Here is a 21,217-nt window from a genome sequence, read left to right on the forward strand (position 1 = left end):
TTTTTTTTCATCGTCTAAAGCCATATTTTTAATTTTAAAAGTTTTCTTTTTTGTGTTTTATGCATTCAAAAATTACTTTTCAAATTTTTATTTTGAAGAATAAAAAGTAGGGAAAAAATGGGGGCAAAGAAGAAAAGTAAGCATTTATTATGAGTAATGTAGCATCCGGAAGTGCATGCAGCTATACTCACTTCATAAATACCACAACATGTGATATTCCATAATTATTATGAAACACATCCTAAATGGTGCTATATGTTAGGTGAAATTTTAAATATAGCCAGAATTGCCGCATTTAATTTTAATTTTTTAATTTTATTGTATCTAGACACTTTTTATTATATGAAACTATGAAAAGAATTGAATTAAGTACAAAGTAAAATTGATGAGTAAATTGTCTTTAATTACTCTATCAATTACATACCATAATGTATACTTTCATTTGTTTAGGTCAAGATTATTTTTGGGTTTGTTTTTTTTTTTATTATTATTATCAAGAGTGGATGGATACTTATCATTAGTACTTACTTTATTGGTAGAAAGTGCTTGAGGTGCATGAAATTAATTGTATCAATTCAGTAACATTAATTAATTAATTTACATGGTAAAGTTAATCAGGTCTTGTTTCATTGTAGATTTAGTTTAAATTTATATAAATTCCCTTAATTTGTTGATTTACTTATTAACTTCTTCTATAAATGTAATATGAGATACATAAAAAAGTTACTTAATTATAATTAGAGTTTCTCTACTTGTAATCATAATCTCATCAAAATTTTACATAATAAAATATCCAAGAGCACTTTCTTAATTTGTTCTATTTGCCCACCTTTGGTTCCCTTTTAAAGAAGGTCATGTGTAGCCGATGGTGTTGCTGTGAATAGTCCATATCAACAAGAGATTGCTTTAGACATTTATTGCTTTAATCACAATTGTCTTGATAAAGTAATTTGTATTATACATATATATTTTTGTCATTGTGGGCATAAAACAAAAAAAAAAGTGCTACAATTTAATTTTTGACAATTATTATTGAGTTAAATGCTCAAGTGCTCGATTTTTTAATTCTTTGATTTAGTTAGAAATTGGAAGTAAAAAAAACTCCCCAACAAACAAGTTAATTTTTTTTCCTATTTTATTCCTTATATTCCATTTAGTTTCTGTTTTTTACTATTTACTATTTCCTACTTGTTTTTTTATTATTGTTTTATTTATTATGCTATTATTATTTTTTAAAAATAAAAATATCAACCAAACGAAATCTTAACTGACAGTTTTTTTTTCTTTTTATTTAACTTAAAAAATTAGAAAATTTGGAATTGATGATTAACAAAAAGCAGATGTGGTCCAGAGATGAGGAAAGGAGAAAAGAAGAAAGGGGAGGGGAATGAGAAAAGGAAAGGAGAAAAAAGGCAAGTAAAAGAAGGGGAAAAAACAGAATAGAAAATTAATCTTTTTTGCATGTTAGTGGCACATGTAAACACCCACATAGAAGATAGATAAATGGAAACAAAAGAATTCAATGCCATTAACTCATCCAAATACAAAAAAAAAAAAAAAATTTACAACCTGCCGTTCGTGTTAGTGTCATGAATCTTATATCGATAAAGGTAAAATAATATTTTAATTTATAAACAATTTCTTTTTACTTAATAAACATATTTTTTTTTATAAATTTTATTCATACAAAAGCAATACAAATAGGAATACATAAAAGGGGTCTTACCTATGTTTCCAATATCTCATTTGGTTAATTACACAAAATCTTTTACCAAATAATTAACCTGAAAAAAGTAAAACAAGTTGACACTATTATCGATATGGTACACTTAACCTAAAAGTTATAATCATTTCATAAAAAAGATTAAATTTCGAGATTCGAATCTTTTGTCTTTAAACTTGTTTCAAATGTATGAGCAAAAGAGAAAAAAACATGCTTACCATCTTTCACTTATCACCAATAGCCTAGTCCAAGCTCATGACAACTATCTCTTTTCACTAATAAAATGATTGAAAAAACCAACTTTTGGCCCTAATACATTCATTGTTAAAAATGGAAATTAAGATAGTGATTAGTAGGGTCAAAATCATGATAATCAAGTCCAAAGAAGCCACTAAACAACATCTAATTAGGGCTATCAATTTTTCTTGTCTCATTTAATTTAGAATCTCATAATCATGATTATTGTAATCATGTTCAATTATAGAAGGAATGTAGGTCGATGTGGTCCTTCATATATTCTCTTCATTTAATGGAAAATGAAGGCCAAGCTGTTCATAATAACAGGCATAGCCCATGACAAAGCATGTGAAAAACCAATGCAAGTAGATGAGCTTTCCTTGTATTAGGAAGAGACATTGCACGTGAAATTTAATTGTTTTTTATAATTTTTTCAACGACTCTAAAGACCACCCCCCCACAGCTCATACAATTTTAATGTCAAAGGCCCACACAGTTGACGAGTGTGATTGAACAGAAGGATCCAGATCCAGTGGTGACCATCTGAGATCAAATCATAAATAGTGGACTTAGAACTGGAAGGATATTGCAAGCTAGTTCTTGTTCTTTTGAGAGAGTTTTGCCAGCAATGACGGCCTAATGGTATTATTTAAAGTTACTCTATTAAGAAGGAAGGATTTTCGCCCACCAATGCTTTATAAATATTATTTAAAATTATTATATAAACAAGAGTTTGTTTTGTCATCAAATGCTTTAAAGAGTATTGAATTGAGAAGGGTTTTGCAATTGAATGCTTTACTGGCTAATCTTGTTTAAACTTTAAAGTAAAACTGCCTATATTTGAGAGTATATAAGAATAATTATACAAGATAAATGTTTTGCATGGTGATATATATATATATATATATATATGGGGTATTTAATTAATAATTGGCCAAGAAATTAAATGAGTTCAAGAACTTGATTGATGATGAACCAAAATAAAGATGAAGGGTTGGATAAACATTGTAGAGTGTTTGAGGGTAAAATCTGACCTTTTGTTTGGAGGTGGCAACAATTAAATTTGTGTATGGAGATGGTTCACCAACCACATAACGTGCGTGGAAGGCATGGCTTTTGGCCCCTTTCCTAAACCATCTTCATGTAGCTCTATGCCCCAATTAAATGTATCAATGTACTTTGAATATACAATTATAGTCTTTCAACCAAAGAAGCAAAGTATTTATTTCCCTTGACTGGTTTAAATTCTTATATGGTAAAGGTTGTAGTTGACAATTTTTATGATCTAGTGTACTTTTAAATATGTGACATTAATATTTGAAAATTTGATTCAATAATCGATAGTTTTATAATATTTTCTATTTAGAAAACTGAATTCAAATACCTGATCTTTTTCCCAATTGCAAAAACAAAAACTTGATGCTAAATGAGAGACCTAATTCATCCTTAAGTGTTAGTAAATAGGGATTAAGCAGGAGGACTCTCCCATGTTATAACCCAATTAATTATAGGAGGAAAAAACAAAGAAACAAAGAAAAAGGTAAAGGTTATGATTGGCAAATTTAAAGTGCCATTTGGGAAAGTAGATGTTGATGTTTTGTTTCATATTGGGAGAGAAGCATAATTTAACATCCATGATGTGCAATTGCATGTTTGGATTAGACAAAAAGAAAATGAAAAATGGTTTTGAGATTTCCTCCCTTCGGCAATCGGCAAATGAAAATGAGCTGATTCCAACATGTACCAAAGGATCCTTATGCATCCAAATCGGGAAATAGTTCAGGTTGGCATTCAATTCTACAATTTGATCATGAGTTGGAAGACACAAGGTAGATTGTTCTTGGCAAGAATGATGGAAAAAGAAAAAGAATGGACTACTTAATCAGTTGATTCTCAGAGGAGCTTGAGTAACCTAAGCATTAGAATGAAAAATCAATTACCAGCTTTTCATTCTTCTGACCTTACCAAGCATAACCTTAAACAACAATTTTGCATGTAACTAAAACTTTAAACAAGCTGGCTACTGGTGCAAGAGAAGGTTTGGGGATCAAGGGACCTCAAAGCTTGGAATACAGCAAGCATTTTCAGAAAATTCTGGGCACTGCTCACTCACTCAGGCTTTATCTGGATAGCTTGGATACTGACCTTTGTTCTCAAGGGTAGGCCCTTGTAGCAACCACAACCCTCTCACATCACAGCTGGGGTATGGAAGATATTGCTTAAATTAAGGATCACTGGCCTTTCCTTTGTCAAGCAGCCTAGAATGGGGAGACCATTTTGGTTAATTCTGCTTACAAGAACTGTGCAGCCAGAACTTGGGATGAAATCAAGCATAAGCTGGAGAAAGTGGGATGGCACAGCGTTATATAGATTTAAGTATCATATTCCTAGGCATGCATTACTGCTTGGATGGTTAATCTTGACTGGCTTCCTACCAAGCAGAGAATCAGCTCATGGGGTATTCCCTCTATTAACACAGTGTGCCATCTGTGATGAGGAAATGGAAACCTGTGATCAGTCACTTATCCATCACTCGTAATTACACTTGGTTGGGGTGCAAATCCTTCAGTTGTGTGGTATCGATACACATGTTGGAGATTAGTCAAGTGAATTAAGGTGGGTGCAGCAAAGACTTAAACGAAAAACTTTAACAACAGTTGTGCTAAGGTTAGCCTGGAGTGCCTATATTTACTTTGTCGGGTTGGAGAGAAAATTAGACTTCATGCTGCAAGGCCAGTAGCAATTCAGCAATTCTCAACGTGTTAAGGAGGGTGTGAGGATGCGGACTTCAAGGTTTAAACAAGATTGTAGGGGACAGCATCAAGAGGATGCTCGTCAAAAATTGGGGATTGGTGGATTATGTGCTTGTATAGCCTTTGGTTTAAATTTTGATACTAAAACTGGACATGAACAACACCCTGAAAATGCAAGTTGTCTTCCAAAATCCAGCTCCAAAGGAGATAACTTATGAGACTTGAATACATTCAGCAACTCCTAAATTTGGCTTCCGCAGTCTTCTTGTACTTAAAACAGTTCTGGCAACCAATTGCGAGAATGATGGTTTACAAAGGTACTGTAGACGAGTCTTTCAACAATTTCTTTCTATCACCCATAGTCGCCAATAACTTGGTCTTTACAAAGGCTTGTTTTCATTTAAAACATGCAAGCAAGCTAAATAATAATAATAAAGAAAGCATCATAATATGATTTTGTTTTTGGGATATGAACAAGCTGAAAAATGAAATCAAACTAGCATTGGGGATCCAAAATATTATGAATAGGATAAACAAACAACCTTTCATTTGCTAGAAATCTGCTTAACTTTTTAACATCTATATATGGAGTGATAATAGTGTGAGGAAGAGAAAGGATCATCACTACCTTGAGCTTTAAACTGGTTGCATGGAGCTACTGTGCACTTTGCCCCAGCTCGAGACTCAGCTAGCTAACAGCCATGACCAGCATCATCTGTTCGAGAAAGACCATCACTGGTAGCTTGGCCATAAAACTATTGCCATGAAACTCCAGGGCCACTTGTCATAGCTCTAGCTTCAGCCAGAGATACAGCCATAGCCAGCATCATCTGCTCCTCGTAACTTTCTGGAACAATGGGTCCAGGGACATTATGAAAGCTGCCCCTAATATCATCTTGTTGCGATATTGTGCAGATCCCACCAGCATCCTCCGTCACATCAGAGCTTGCATAGCTAGTCCCTGCCTCAGCTACCTCTGATCCATGATCTACACCCCATTCCCCTTCATCTCTTGCTGGTGTCATCCCACCATCAGCTGGCATGTCAACCGGGCTCTCTGCAGGAGGATAGTTCTCAACAACTCGGTCCACCCTGTTATATAACCTGCTGCCACTGCAAAGCATATTGAATGATGGTATATCTCCATTATGGTTGAGAGAAGATTCTCCACTCATCTGCTGACGCTCAGCAAGTGCAGCAATTGCACAAGCAAGACCACCAGAAGGAGATGTTGATGAACCAGCCACTGTGGTCATGGCTGGTGAGATATAGCGATCTCCTGAAACATATTGTACTGATGATGCAGCAGCATCTCCATAGTTAGAATTTCTCTGTCTATTGTTCTCCTGTATCAGTTCAATTCAAAGTCAATGAAAGTCAGTATGTAATATAGCAGGTAAAATAGAGATTCTATACAAATAACTCAAGTTGAAAAAATACAATACATTACAAGTTCTCCACATTTCGTCTTTTCCTGTTAAACTCAATTCCCATGAAATTCTTGCCATTCAAGGCATGCCAGTGCAATAGACACTTAGGTGCTATAAGAATAACAGTTTTCTGGCCATCATCTCAAACTGAAATCAGGGTCGAACCTAATAACTAGAGGCAATACAATATGGATGAAAGAGATAAGCAACTTATTTCAGTCTGCAAACAGAACACAACAGAACAAACATAGCTATACAGAACTGAACTCACAAAGAAGGAAGCCACACAAAATCAAAGAACAATACCAGAAGGGAAATCTTCAAGCATATTGTAGCAGATGGTCCTTCAAATTAATAATTCAAAAGATGGACCACCCCAGAAACAAAACAAACATATTACAAAGAATTGGAAACTTAGCCAGACTCCAAATCAAGATATCAAAAAGAGCAACAGCCAGGATTTCCTCACACACTTGAGTAATCCTCTACAGCATCATCCACAATCTCCATATCTGAGAAAAGTTCATTTATCCACCCAGATAATACTTTCAACTTTGTGTTAAATAGTTTCCATTGGCAAAATAGAAATTTGAATTTGAAAACATACCACAAAAAAGATTCTGACACTAATTGATATCTTAAAAAACAAATGCTTAGAATGTCCTTGATCCTTACATAGCAAATAAAACTTCTTTAAACCAACAATTGGCTAACATTAATTATACTCTACTTTAATACCTCTCATGTGACAGGGATAAACAATCAAGATCTTTTTCTTTTTCGGGCATTTTTTGACAGTATGCATCAGAGTCAACCACAAAGTAGTTTGTCCATAGGGGCACACTCATGACCAACTCATACCAAATGCCAAAGATGCCTTGTCAACATGTTTGCAACATTTAACTTTACCAAATTACATTTCAAATTATCTTCTCTATATGCCTAATGTAACTCCTTGATCAAAGAACACGGAAAAGTAAAATGATAAGAGCCAAAATAAGCCAAGATAATTAGTTGCTGAAAAGCCTTTGGATGACAAATTGGTGAGTGATTTATTCTCAGCAAACTCATATTTGATAAGTAACACCAATCGTAGACACTTTGATAAGGCAAAACCACAAAAACTAGTCAACCACTCAGTGAAAACTAATAAGGAAAGATCAGCAAGGGTATACCTCAAAGCCAGTCAAGATAAGAGTCTTCAAAGAAAATAAAATAAGAGTAAGGATAGAATATTGTCGGTTACTTATTCACATGCTACTTACAACAATATTGCAGCATTTCTAGGTCAATGAGATTAATCCTAAAACATAATATTGTACAGGTGTTCCAACTATATTGTGCAAAAAGATTCATAAGTATAAATTCCAACCAAATGGCCTACTAGTTATGACACCTGCAACAGACATGCACAACAAAAGGAATGCTAGAAGAGTTCTAAAATTTTTTTCCCCTCAACTGCCATTATGAAATAGAATGCTCATAACTGAAGCTGTCTGCATTCTCATGGAAAATTGTTACGATAAACTTTAATAAATGCAACCCCAACTGCCTGTCAAAGTACATACATACATACATATTCCTTCTAAGTACTAAGAATTGTTACTTTGCTTTTCCATGTAGCACATATTCCTTAGTCCACTAATGATAACATTGTAAATCATAAGAAAAACAAAACAAAAATTGAATGATAATAATTTACCAGTTAACATTAATTGATAATCAAGCAAACTTAAACAGATAGACTAGTTTGCTAAGCCCAGGTCCACTAACAACCGAAGAAACTCCTCCTAACCTGCTATCCAGCAACTGAAAATTTAGCATAGAGCTTAGACCAACTAAGATCAACTAATAAGAATCCTTACCACGGGATGTATTAAAATACACAGAATAATAGCTCATACAAGGGTTTTATGAGTCAATAAAAGTGGTGTCTCCTGCAGTATTTCAACTTCGACTAGACCCACAAATAAGATGGTCTTCAAGAGTTACTTTAACCTTTCAAGGGAAACAATCTTATAAGATTTCAAACTTGAATAGAGCTTAATCTCAATAAGCTCATGTTCTTACTGGGATTCCCAAAATACAGAAACAAATTTCAAAAAACTTCCATTAAGACCTTTCTTTCACACATCTATTAAAAGGCAATCCACATTAGATGCTCTAACACTAGGTTATTTCTGACATCATTGAATAATCCACTCAGGAATATAATATATGAACACATCTATGTGATGCTCATTTGCTTAGCCAGATAACTTAGGTTCAATCTAGTTTATCCTCAAAAATGTACATGAATATATTGAAGTTCCAATCAAGTACAATGCATCTGAAGGCTTCTGTCAACATGGAAGCATTTAGATTATTCACCACTACAACAAAAAAAAAAATCAATGAAATTATAGCAATATTAAAAAGCACGCTTTGTTTGCAATGACAAGAATGACTTTTCTTACAGCAGCAAAATACTTAAATTCTGCAATTAGTTTCACACACAAATCTCATCAATTTTTTTTAAAAAAATTTACCTGAATTGACTGCCAAATGGCTTCCATGACCATTATTTCCTCAAGATCTATGTCAAACTCCTCATTCCTGCAATTTAAGTATTTGATACAAGTTATAGACAGAAGATTAAACCAGATTCTTTCAAGAACATAAAATCAACAATGTATAAACCTGTTTAGGCCACAGAGAGAGTAGTAATTGTGCAGTGAAAAATAAAATATTGCTCATCTTTTTCATTAAAAGGCAAATAAGAGAGATGTTGACATGTGCCCAACATGATATATCTTTCTGTGTTAATTTTTTTCTTTTTCCCATAATTCTTTCATAGAAAACAGGATCCTGATTAACAAACCACAAATGGTTGGCATCATTCATTTACACCAACAGACATGATATAAAAGTTAACCAACAGAAAGACATCATTCTTTTATGCCAACAGAAATAGAGGTTCACAGCAATATAAAAGTTAACCAGACATGATATCCTCTTTATCCTATAAAATTTGTATAGATAACAGGTCTTTCAATAACCAACTAAGAAGGATTTACATCATTCTTCGCACCAAGTCAAGAAAGTTCAGTGCATCCACTGACCACTTTGTGCCATCTAAGATTGATGAGCTGCTTTCCTCCCCCTCCCCGCAAAAGAAAAACGTACAACAATGAAAAAAAAACAAATAAGTAGCTCCCAGTACATAAGAGTCAAATATACTGAAAATATTGTGCCACTGTACTCTAATTAAGGCAAGATCCTCATTGATCTCAGTAAAATAAAGTCTTCTTCTATAGCTTTTGTCCATATCTTTTTGAACTTCCTCTTATGACATGAGTAACTTCCATTAAATCACATGTTCACATGACAGAATCTGTAGGTATCCTCTTTACATGTTGAAACCACATTTAATCGGTTTCCCTCACTCTGTCCCCAATAAGTGTAACCCTCATTCCTTTACACACTCATTCATAATCTCATCTTTCCTTGTATGCCACACATCTAGTGTAATAATTTGATCTCAAAAACACTTGTAAATGGTGAAATATTAGTCATTTGTCCTCAACCAAGCATTAAACAAGAGATGGCTTTGGTGCTGAACTGGTAACTATGAACAATCATTGCAACATAGCTTTCAACTATAAATTCACCTTCATATCTGCTTCCACATTACCTCCTTCAGTGCACTTTTACCATGTCATTTCAATTCCAGAATGAATATCATAATCACAGATGTGGATGGAGTATGCACAAAAGTCTCCTTAACAAATCTAGCATAAGCATACTTTTTACTCTGACCTCACACACAACTTGAAATGGAAACAACAAGACCAATCTTATGACAAGAGTTCTGAGATTTAAGTAAAAAATAGAAAAATCACACTGATGAGAACTAGAAATTGTGCTCTAAGCACTTTTTTTCTCTTAACATATGAACCGTCAATTCTATCCGAGGAAGTAAAGCTACCTAAAACTCTGCCTACCTGTTTGCCCTAGGATGTGAAGGTTGTCTAATCATCGAGGCAGCCTGCGAATCTTGAGAAGAAACTATTTCCTCCTCACCAGAGGATCGAGCTGCAGACAACAGGCAAAATTAAGGGGGAAAAATTTCAAGATAGAACAATGTCAAAGGAAATAAGAAATCAATAGACAGGAAAAAAAAAACAGAATTGCAATAAATTGATACCTGCAACTGAACTGTATTGAACTTCCCCTGGTGCAACAGCAGTGCTTGAAGAACTCAATTCTTGTCTTTTCTGCATTCTCTCTTCTTCATCCTGAAGTTCCTGTTGCCTCATTCTAATTTGTGCTTCTATGACACGTTGTTCTTCCTGCAAAAATTAAATAGCGAAAAAGACTATTAATTTCATTTTCTATCTGAAGAAAACCATTTACACAATTTTTTTTTTTTTTGTTTGGGAGAGAGAGGGTGGTCTTACAATTTGCTCTATCCCTTTTTCCTCCTTTGTTTTCACACCTCGATACTCCACAGCATAGTTTGAGGTTTTGCAGAAAGGACACCTCAAAATGTCAAGGAATGCAAACATTGCAATACAAGTACATAGCAACTGATCAGAATACAAGTTCTACAGTCAATTTCATAAATGTGAAGGATACTGGGTAGGACGGGTTGAATTAGGATTCTTCATCTGCAGAAAACACTCTGGTGCAAATAAAATGTGTCAAAATTCATGCAAATGGCAATACCACCAAGTATCAATCAGAAAATTCATTGTTAGTTTACCTGTGCAGATCCTTTTCGTACAACATCTTGATCTGTTGAGACTCGGATAATACTAAAATACAATGGACAAAAAATCATATTGAGATAATCAGAAGGTATTACATTTGACGACAACTAATTTTAAAAAATAATTACAGATGAAGTAACATTCAACAAAAAGCCTGTAAAGAAGTGCACAAAGTAGGCTCCCAAATATGCAGTTATTGATAAAGCAAAAGGACGAAAGAGTTTATAATTTACATTTGTACTGGAAAACATAGCAAGAAAGCAAATGAAATAAATACAAACCAAGAAGCAAATTGGGCATTCTTCAAGATCACAACAGCACTCTTCATCCCCGGGATAACATGGTGCAAGCTTTGATTCAAGTATCAGCTTTCTTAGCTTCTTAATGTCCACATCATTATGAGTGTACAACCCTTGTGGGCGTGTATACCTCTCGTCCACCACTTGCTTCCTCCTTACCAACTTATTACCCATAAAAAATATCTCGAACTTGTGTTCCGAAAATCGTTTTTCTTCTTCTTCTTACAATTTGATTATTATTCTTCAAATTCTCCAAAACCAACCAAAATAATTACACATTTGGTTTTGACTATTTAGTTTAATAAAAATAACAAACACATCATCAAGAAAGAATCATGGAACGCATAAAACCCTAAGTCATCGTTTTACAACATAACTAAACACAAACCGGCAAAAGCGAATTCTAATCCAAATTGACAAAAATTCACTATATAACTCTATGCCCCGAGAGTCCTGCAAATGCCAAAAGAACAAAAAAAAAAGAAAAAAAAGAGGAAGCTAAGAATCAAACATAGAAATCTAAATTGATCGCTTAAAAAGGATTCCAAAATGCAAATTTAGCTACCGAAATTCCATAAAAGAAACCCTAACTTTTGCATTCCTGAAAGAAATGAACTCACCAAGTCCAATTTTTTCATACTGAATTGGCCACAGTATTCCATTCAGAAACATTCCCATACCTATAATTGAGCCCCAAACCCAAAAAACATTAACAATTGAAAAGACAAAGTAAAATCATTTCGAAAAACAGATTCTTTCCATGAGAAAAAAAAAAACACACAAAGCTAACCAAAAAAACGTAAGCCTTTGAACATTAAAAAGAGAATCGAAGCAAACAAAAAAATAAATTGAACTAAATTTGAGAGATGGGAAGAACTGACCTTGATGTCCTGAAAGGAAATTGACAAGTGAAATTGGAACCTTAAAAAAGAGAAAAAGAAAGAGAGAGAAAATAAGGAGAAAGGAGGGATTTTGCTAACGAGAAAAGAAACATAATCAGAACTTTCTCTCAGAAAGAGAGAGAGAGAGAGAGAGATTTTTCTTTTTTTTTATTTATATTACATCATTTTCTTTTTCATATATCTTAATATCCACGTACACGTATTTGCTTCTTCTTTTTTTAATTTATTTTCGGTTTCTTTCGGCCTTTGGACGGAAACTTTTACACACAAAGACAGAAAAATTTGTCACATATCAATTAAATTGAAATTAAAAAAAATTAATTAAATTAATACAAAAAATGAGATTACTATTAGACTGTCCAACTACTAAACAAGCTATTACGTATTGAGATAATTTAATATTTCTCTTAATAATAACGTGTATTTGTGACATAACAAGTAGTATTAATTGGTGTTTAAATATTGGGATACACATTAGAATGGTATAATAAGGAAAGATGATGCGGGGAAGAAAGGGATTATGAGGGAAAAAGGGTGGAGTAGTGGACGAGAAAAGAATCAATCATCACCGCCCAAACCATCAGGATTACTTCCTTCAACAAGCATTCTTTGTTTTTTCCACGCGCTTCCCATGGCGCGTCATTTTCAAACGCCGTGGACAAAAGTGGGTAACTATTATTGTCACAAAAGAAAGCAAGGGATGGCCCATTAAAATGGATGATTGTGTCGACGACTGCAGCAGCAGGGAGGGTGGACCATGATAAGGTATCAGTCCGTTCGATTGGTTGACCCAAATGCACACTCTCTGACTCAGGTCTTTGGTTAAGCTTCTTCCCCATCCCTAAAATTTATTTATTTATTCCTCCACATGAAGGCTTTATGATCCATCCATCTAGGCAATGCAGCACTGTTGAGGAGTTTAAAGTTGTCCTTACTTAAAATATTATTATTGTTATTATCGAGTATGGTTTTTTTATGAAGAAACTGTTGATTGGAAGCTGGAATTTGGTTCACCCAATTGGTTATGGATGGTGAAGTGTTGGGCTCCCATGGGTTATCTCTTTGCCTAATGTAACCTAACCTCGTTAACCTTTTGTCCTTGGAGGTGTTCTCATGGAGAATAAGAGGGAATGAGTGAGATTTTATTGGTTGCTTACTCCCATAACTTAGACAAAGTTTTGTCCTATTTGGAGATATGTAGTTGTATATTCAAAATTAGGGTATTGACATCAAAGAAGAGTTATGGTGGTTTTGAATTTCAACCTACTTACTGTGTGGAGTCAAATATTATTTATTAATGTAAGTTTTGATTATGTTAATAATAGATTGTTGATCATTCTAAACTTACTTGTGATACATCTATGGATGAATCACGAATGGAGTTCCAAAGTGCCTTTCAACTTATAGAAGTTAAACTTGTCTATCTTTCTTGGTTACATAGTTCAATTTGTCTATGTCACAAATGCATGTTAAATTCAAACACAAGAAAGATAGTTGAATAGAGATGATGGTGATGTGTAACAAGATCTTTGTAAATATATTTAGGTATCATTAAATTTAAAATAACACGTGAAAATATCAAAATTCGATACGTCTCAACATTTCTTATTCATATTTCTTATAAAACGAAAATGCCATTAACTCTGTCAAAAGAAAAGATCCATCCAATCAAATGAAAATTTTGGGTCTAAGAAAATGTAATATATATTTGTTAAATAATTAATTTAATACACTCATTTTTCAAAGAAAAGCTTTACCACTTAAACAAGTTGGTGTCACTACTGTGAGCGAGAGCCCGTCATGCCAAGAGGGGTACATGTAAGGATTCCGATACGAACCCAATGGGACCGATGGTATGAAATTGGGCCTCCCAATTATTAAGGGCTCTACCTGCAATTATGGAATCAATTGAAAATGTATTTACATATATACCACGGTAATGCTAAATAGTTCAATCTTTATTCCTTAATAGCAAATATTAATTCAAGTACGATATGAAAATCAAACACCCGACATTTAAAAAGAACTAAGACATAATATCTAACAACAAAATTTTGAATTATTATAATAAATTCAAATAAAGTTTTATTATTTTATTACATTTAATAAAATTTTTATATTTTTATTTTGAATCAAATAAATTCTTATAATTAATGATTGACGAACTGTTGTTAATTAAATTGTCACTTGTCATTTTATATCATAGATCACGTTGATATGTCATCATAGATGATAGTATGATATAATAACATGATCATACACTATTTTCACTCTCCGTGTCAACATCATGTTAGTATAATGTCAAGGTCACATGAATATAAAATGACAAGGGACAAGAGCAAAGCCTCCTTATAAGATGGGGGGCCATGATTAATTTTTTTTTACATATTATATAAAATTTTTTATAAATTTTTTTAATGGCTCCCAAAATAATTTTTTATTTAATAATTAATGCAAATAAAGAATAACAAAATAATTTTATATGCTTGACTCAGTTTTAAAGTTTTTTTAAATTTTTTTTCTTTCAATGTATAGTATTATTATTTATTTCTATTCTATTTATTCATATGTTCTAAATCTCTATAAATTTTTTTCACAAATTTATGTGAACCATCAATCATATTCTTTTTTTTATTTTTTATTATATCATATGTAAATTTTATTTTCTATTTATCATGTTTTTTTTTGTTATGTGGATTTTATTTTTTATGATTTTAATATTTAAAAATAAATAAATTATTATGTAATTCTTAAAAATAAGTTACAATGTTGCATTGTTGCTTAAAATTTTATTAATCTATTATTTTTTATTTAGAATAACCAATGCATTCTATCGTGTATGTTATAAACTTTAAATAATAAGGATATACATACAAATTGATAAAATGAAATAATTGTTTTTCTTTCAATACAATTTTATTTATTGCATATATTTTTAATGGCTCTCAAAATAAATTTTTATTAATAATTAGTTTTATTCTTAAAACTATTTGATAAAATTAGAATCATTATGGTTAACATATTGCTAGTTAAGCCCAACAAATAAATTCTAAATTAATATGTTAAACCTATAAAATTTAAAAAATAAAAATAAAAGTGAGTCTACTAATCCAAATCCATTAAGTTTTAATATAAATATAAACCTATCATAACTTATTATATCATAACAATCCAACCAAATAACCTATTATAACATATTATATCTCAATAATTCAATCCAATAACCTAATATGTTAATTAACAATTTAAAAAGTAAATAAAAAAAAGAAGAGAGTTATAACACACTAAGTAAAAAGGTAATTCATTTGAATTTAAAAAATTGTTTTCTCTTCTACTCTTGTATCCAAAGAGTGAGAAAGACTCATTTTATAACTCCATTCAGTCATATATATAAAACACCATTATTATTGTTAATGTGTATTTTTTTTATATGTCAAATGTCTTTTAAATTTTATTTAATTTTTTAGATGAATGATAATTGAATTATATATACAATTCTCTTTAACTATTTAATGTGTTTTTTTGTTCGCCCCCCTTGAAAATGCTCTAATTCCGTCCTGATAAGGGATATTTTAATTAATAATAATTAGTTAATCATTAATTATAATTAAAATTTATTTAATTCAAAATAATAATATAAAAATTTCATTATATACAAAAAAAAATACTTATTTGAGATTTTTTTGAAATGGTTTAAGTGCTTGTCAAGTATTATGTCAGGAATTAACTCTCGTGTTTCTATTCTAGTTGTTTTGTCTTCGATCTTCAAAACCAAACCTGAATCTCTCTCTCTCTCTCTCTCTCTCTCTATATATATATAAATAGTCTTTGGGTGCCGTATATATATAAATCTTTGAAAAAAAATCCAAGGAGATAAACGACTAATTTAGCGTACAGGGATGTGGTTTATATAGGATAAGCCATATTGAAGATATCGGTGGTATCACGTGGGTGATGCAAATGCAATTAAACATTTCAAAACTTTCTTCCTTTCTGGTCCACAAAGGAAGCCTCAGGAAACAACATCTAATAGTGTCTTAGGCTCTACTTCTAGATAGAGCCATCTATGTTTCAAACATTTTATGTCTTACTAATTATGAGCACTGCTTTAACAAGCAACCATGAAGCAACAACGAAAAGCTTTCCTCACCTTTCTTTTTCCTGCAAGGAGGTTTCTGGCTATAATCTTCATGACTTTTGCCACAGTGGGACATAAGCTTCGCTTTCTATCAACTTTCCACGTACGACAGAAGGAAACCCAATGCAAATTAAAACTATTGTATGTATATTTGGCAAATGATAAGCTCTGCCCAATGCTGTCGTTGTCTGCCTTAATTTGCTAAGACTCTTTCAGCTCTTTAAGCTAGTTTACAGCTTCATCTTTTACTGTTTAATCATTCATTTATCAGGACTTCAGACAACCGCCCCAGTTGAGCTGATGAACAACTGTCGTTTATCAGATTGGGAAAGATCTCAAAGAAATCACAATCAAAATGGCTTGCAACTTAACCATGATGAAGAAATAGTAAGATTAACACAAGTGTTCTTGATCAATGATTCATAGCGAACAATGGAGAGCTGAAGCCTCATATCTATCAGATGAAAAAGGGCAGAATAGAAAGAAAGAGAGAACAAGATATACAGCATGCTAATCAAATAATTCTATACTATACATATGCTAGAAACAAAAACAATGAATGAATAATAAAAGGAGTAGCTAAAATCCATGATTAGAACGGTTGCATCCCTGCATATAATATAGCAGCCATTCCAACTAATTTAGGCCCCCATGAAATTGAACTTTATTCAGTCCATATTCCATAACAGATCATCCACCGGAGGCATCTCCTTTAGCAACCTATCAAACTCCTTGAACGACAAATTCTTCATCAAAATCGAACCGCCTCTAGAATTTCCAACCCCAGCTGCTGGAATCCCTTTTTCTTCTTCCCTCTTATTGATCTGCTCTTTATAAAACCGGCTTTTTGGCTTTGGTGGATTGCTCATAACTCTTGAATCTTTACCTGTCAGCTCTTGTACCACGGACTTAAAGCTTGTAGCATCCGTCTCTACATACTTGGTGTTGATGATCACAACCTTCATTGGCTCTCTTCCACTTGCCATTTGAGATTAGCTTAGCTAACAAGTGTAACGTCGAATTGTTATATAGCTCGAATCAAACAGTTCGGGCACTCCAAATATAAGAAAAGAAATCCAACTGCTATAAAGGGTTTTCGCTGTGTGATTTGGGTGGTTTTAAGGGGATTCACTTATATAGAGGAAAATAAGATACCAACGGAAGGAAGTAAGAGAGGAACTTTGAGGAGCAACTTGCAGAAACTCGTACAGAGTAGGTTGGAAGTTTAATGGCTCAAAAGCTTTGAAAAGATGAAAGATGAGATTGTTTGACCGTTATATGTTCTAAGTTCTGAGCAGTCTACAAGGACCAAAAATTAATTGAAAATTGTAAAATAAAAACTTGATTGGGTCAAAAGTAAGCTTATTTGATTCGCACGTGACAGGAAATTTCATGCTGAAATACATGTATATATGCAGTCAGTCAAGCCCACATGTAAACATTTGTTGGCACCTAGCATGCTTGACATGATTCGAATCTAGATCCCTAAGGGGCCTTCAATTCTGTGGTTGATGAAGACGTTGGAGTAGCAATGACTATCACGTTACGGAAGTCATTAAACATTGCTAAAAAGATTGATTATGGACTTTTTTTTTTTAGTTGTAAATGTTTGTCTTCATTAAGCTTAGTTTCAAATTGATATTATGATTACCATCCAAGATAAGTTTAAAAATATTTAAAATATTTGAAGAGGGAGACATAAAATATAATACGACGTCATTTTGAATAAATGAGAGAGAAAAAACAAGAACAGTTTTTTCTAAAATGACTCGTTTCGATAAAAAAAAAGAAAAAAATTATATAAAAGGGTTTCAATTGAAGAAAATTGAAACAATACTCAAGTCGTCCTACTTTTATATATAATATATATTTTTTATAATTGAGAATAAGGTTATCGTGTACAAAATCAATATTTTTTTATGATAAATTTTTTTTATTTGATATTTTAAAATCAATCATTAAACTTAAATAGTGATTGTAGATGAATTATTGAGTAGATAATTAATAATGATAAGATTTGTCTACTAATTAAAATAATTCTTTTGTGACTATTTTAGTAAAATTGGTGCATTATTTGACTTCAACCCATTTGAATTTTCATATTTTATAGTTCTATTTTTATGTTTTCTTGATCATCTTGTCTCGGTGCTTTGTCAATCTTTTAAGTTGTGATATATTTGTATTTTATATAATTTTAAAAATAGGTAATGCAGTTATTCATTCATTGGATGGTGCATGTATTTTCTTAATTTAAAAAATCAGATTTGATTTTTTTTAAAAAAAATTGAGTGATAAAAATGATCACAAATTTATTTTTTATGGTCATTAATTATTACAAAATTGAAAAGAAGAAAACAATTTTTTCTACTGAAATTAAATTATCCCTTCTCAATTCATTAGTATTTGATTGCTATTTTTTTTCAAGGAAATATCCTAATGGATTTAAAATTTCAATATAAAAATGTCAAACTCAAATATTGAGACTGTAAACCCGATTCATAAGAAGAGAAAAAGTTACTTCTATTTATGTAGCCAACTGTCCAATGAATTTGAACATGTACCAAAATAAAAACAATTAATTGCTATTGTAATTAATTTAATTGACTGGACACACATAATTAATTATGATTGGTACATAAGCAGTACATGTTTATTGGGAAGATAGAGTCCAATTCTTTTACTTTTTTTTTCTTAATTCTAAATTATGGAAAAGTTATGGCCGTGATTCTTAATTAAATATTTGAGTGTCATAATTAAGCAGCCCATAAGGATTCCTTGAAAATTAAATTATCTATATAAAAAAAGGTCAACTTCGTCATACAAACTAGTATGGGTGCTGCCAACATATGACCACAAATCTTGACTGGTCATTCGAGACTTGGGTTAGGAAAAGGTCACTTTTGGCTACAAGTTCTATCTGTTTTCATTTTCATTTGTCAATATGAAAAATATATGACTAATACAAATTTGTAATTACTTTATTTTTGGAAAGATGGGGAAAGGAAAGGAAAAAAGGCAGAAACTGATGAATGGAGGGTGGAAAAGGAAGGAGCAAGGAGAACATTAATGATTGAAAAGGCATACAAATTTGGAAAAAAAATCAAAGATATTTTGTTTAAAAAACTATTAATTGATTAACTTTTCTAGTTCTTTTATTCCTAAAATCTTACTAAAGAAATAATGAAATTGGTTCATTACAATTAAAAGTGACATTTAAGATTTTTACCCAAATCTCACTCTAGCATTATCATTGAGGTTAAATATTTTAAAAAATTCAGCATTATTGTAAAGAGAAAAACTTAGATGGAGTAAAATTAAGATAAAGATAGTAAACTTTTCTAAATAGAAATGATTAAATAAAAATGAAATCTAAAAACCCAAACCCATATATAGAGTAATAGAGTAAAAAAGAGTAGATCAGCTACACATAAGGAATTAACAAATTAAGGGTAAATTAAGGGTCGTAGTATATACAAACTAGAATTTGACTTGGCAAGTTTCATAAATTACGGCCTCTCACCCATATAGGTCACTGATAATGCGATCCATTCAAGGTCAAATCCCATAATAATCTGTCCACAATAACTTACCTTAGCCCATGCGATCTATCAAAAACAAATCTTATAAGAGCCTTTTTATGCATCCACGTATCTAATGATCAAGCCGACACATAGGAGCCTTTTTGGGGCTTGGTTTTATATTAGTTTATAGATCATGATTTTAATCAAATCCTTACTCTTTCAAGCTTGAATCAGAAAAATAATACATATGAATAAATATAAATGTATTAATTTAATTTGAACAACACAGTAAAATCCTTTGACACTATTTTTCAAAGTCATATTGGTAATTTAGACATGGTTGGTAAGTACTTGGTCCCCCGTGTCGAGTGCATATTCAATGAATGTCCCAATATTTCAGCTCAAAAGGATGGAATGATTATAACACGCGTTTTTTTAGGGCTTACTTAAAATTATTAATAGCATGTTTGGTTGGGAGAATGGTCTCTTTATTTTTAAGAAATTTTTGTTCCTTTGTTTGGTTGAAAAATGATCCAAAAAATAGCCATTCCTATGGAATGACTATTTTTCAAAATCCTTCAAAACCAAGGAATAGCTAATACCATCCTCCCCCATGGTATTAGTTATTCCATGGTTGAGGAATAAATTTAAAAATTAATAAAGACAAAAATACCCTTTACAAGTTTGAAAATTTACAACTTTATTAGTATGAAATTTTATTTTTCTCTCTCTCCTCTTTCTCTCACTTGATTCCAACTTTTAATAAAATATTAATATTTAAATTATCAATTATTAATAAAATAAATTATAAATTATTCCTATTTAAAAACAAAATAAATTAAAAATAAATAAACATAATATCATTTAAATTAGATAAACAATATTAATAATTAAATCATCAATTATTAATATTCAAATAAATTACCAATTATTAATATTTAAAAAATAAAATAAAAAATTAATCATAATAAAATTTAAATTAAATAAAATATTAATATTTAAATTATCTATTATTAATATTTTAAATAAATAATCAATTATTAATTTTCAAAAATAAAATAAAATAAAATAATTGATCATCATAATATTTAAATTAAATAAAATATTAATATTTTAAAATATAAATAAATATTAATATTGAAATTATCAATTATTAATATTTTAAATAAATTATCAATTATTAATATTTTAAAAATAAAATAAAATAAAAATTAATCATAATAATATTTAAATTAAATAAATGTTAATATTTAAATGATTAATTATTAATATTTTAATTAAATTTTAGATTATTAATATTTAAAAAATCTAATAAAAATAAAATGTCACATAAATAATAAAGAGTGTTTTTGTCTTTTTATTTTCTATTCCTTTCTTATTCTAAAATTATTGTTACCAACCAAACACTACAATAAGTCATAATAATTATTCCTATCATATTTCCTTTGTCATACCAAACTAAT

The 21,217-nt window shown here is 31.2% G+C and overlaps 2 protein-coding genes across 3 annotated transcripts; both read right to left on the bottom strand.

Annotated features, from left to right (window-relative positions):
• Window positions 1-5,159: 5,159 nt before the first annotated feature.
• Window positions 5,160-12,232, bottom strand: LOC18594526 (RING/U-box superfamily protein). 2 transcript variants are annotated; one of them, XM_007022104.3, is made up of 10 exons: window positions 12,075-12,232; window positions 11,814-11,873; window positions 11,176-11,646; window positions 10,888-10,939; window positions 10,761-10,806; window positions 10,583-10,664; window positions 10,330-10,474; window positions 10,127-10,217; window positions 8,672-8,738; window positions 5,160-6,059 (listed from the first exon to the last, which is right to left on the bottom strand). In XM_007022104.3, the coding sequence occupies exons 3-10, from the start codon at window positions 11,365-11,367 to the stop codon at window positions 5,469-5,471; spliced, it is 1,266 nt and encodes a 421-aa protein (XP_007022166.3). In that variant the 5' UTR covers window positions 11,368-11,646; window positions 11,814-11,873; window positions 12,075-12,232; the 3' UTR covers window positions 5,160-5,468. The 2 variants fall into 2 exon arrangements, with proteins under 2 accessions (XP_007022166.3, XP_007022167.3); XM_007022105.3 differs by lacking the exon at window positions 11,814-11,873 and having other exon boundaries at window positions 12,075-12,231.
• A 4,368-nt stretch (window positions 12,233-16,600) lies between these two features.
• Window positions 16,601-17,517, bottom strand: LOC18594527 (VQ motif-containing protein). The gene has a single exon (XM_018124925.2). The coding sequence runs from the start codon at window positions 17,217-17,219 to the stop codon at window positions 16,902-16,904; it is 318 nt and encodes a 105-aa protein (XP_017980414.1). The 5' UTR covers window positions 17,220-17,517; the 3' UTR covers window positions 16,601-16,901.
• Window positions 17,518-21,217: the final 3,700 nt, after the last annotated feature.

Source organism: Theobroma cacao, chromosome 7 (assembly GCF_053813885.1).
Source record: "Theobroma cacao isolate CCN51 chromosome 7, ASM5381388v1, whole genome shotgun sequence".
In the NCBI taxonomy this organism is placed as follows: Eukaryota; Viridiplantae; Streptophyta; class Magnoliopsida; order Malvales; family Malvaceae; genus Theobroma; species Theobroma cacao.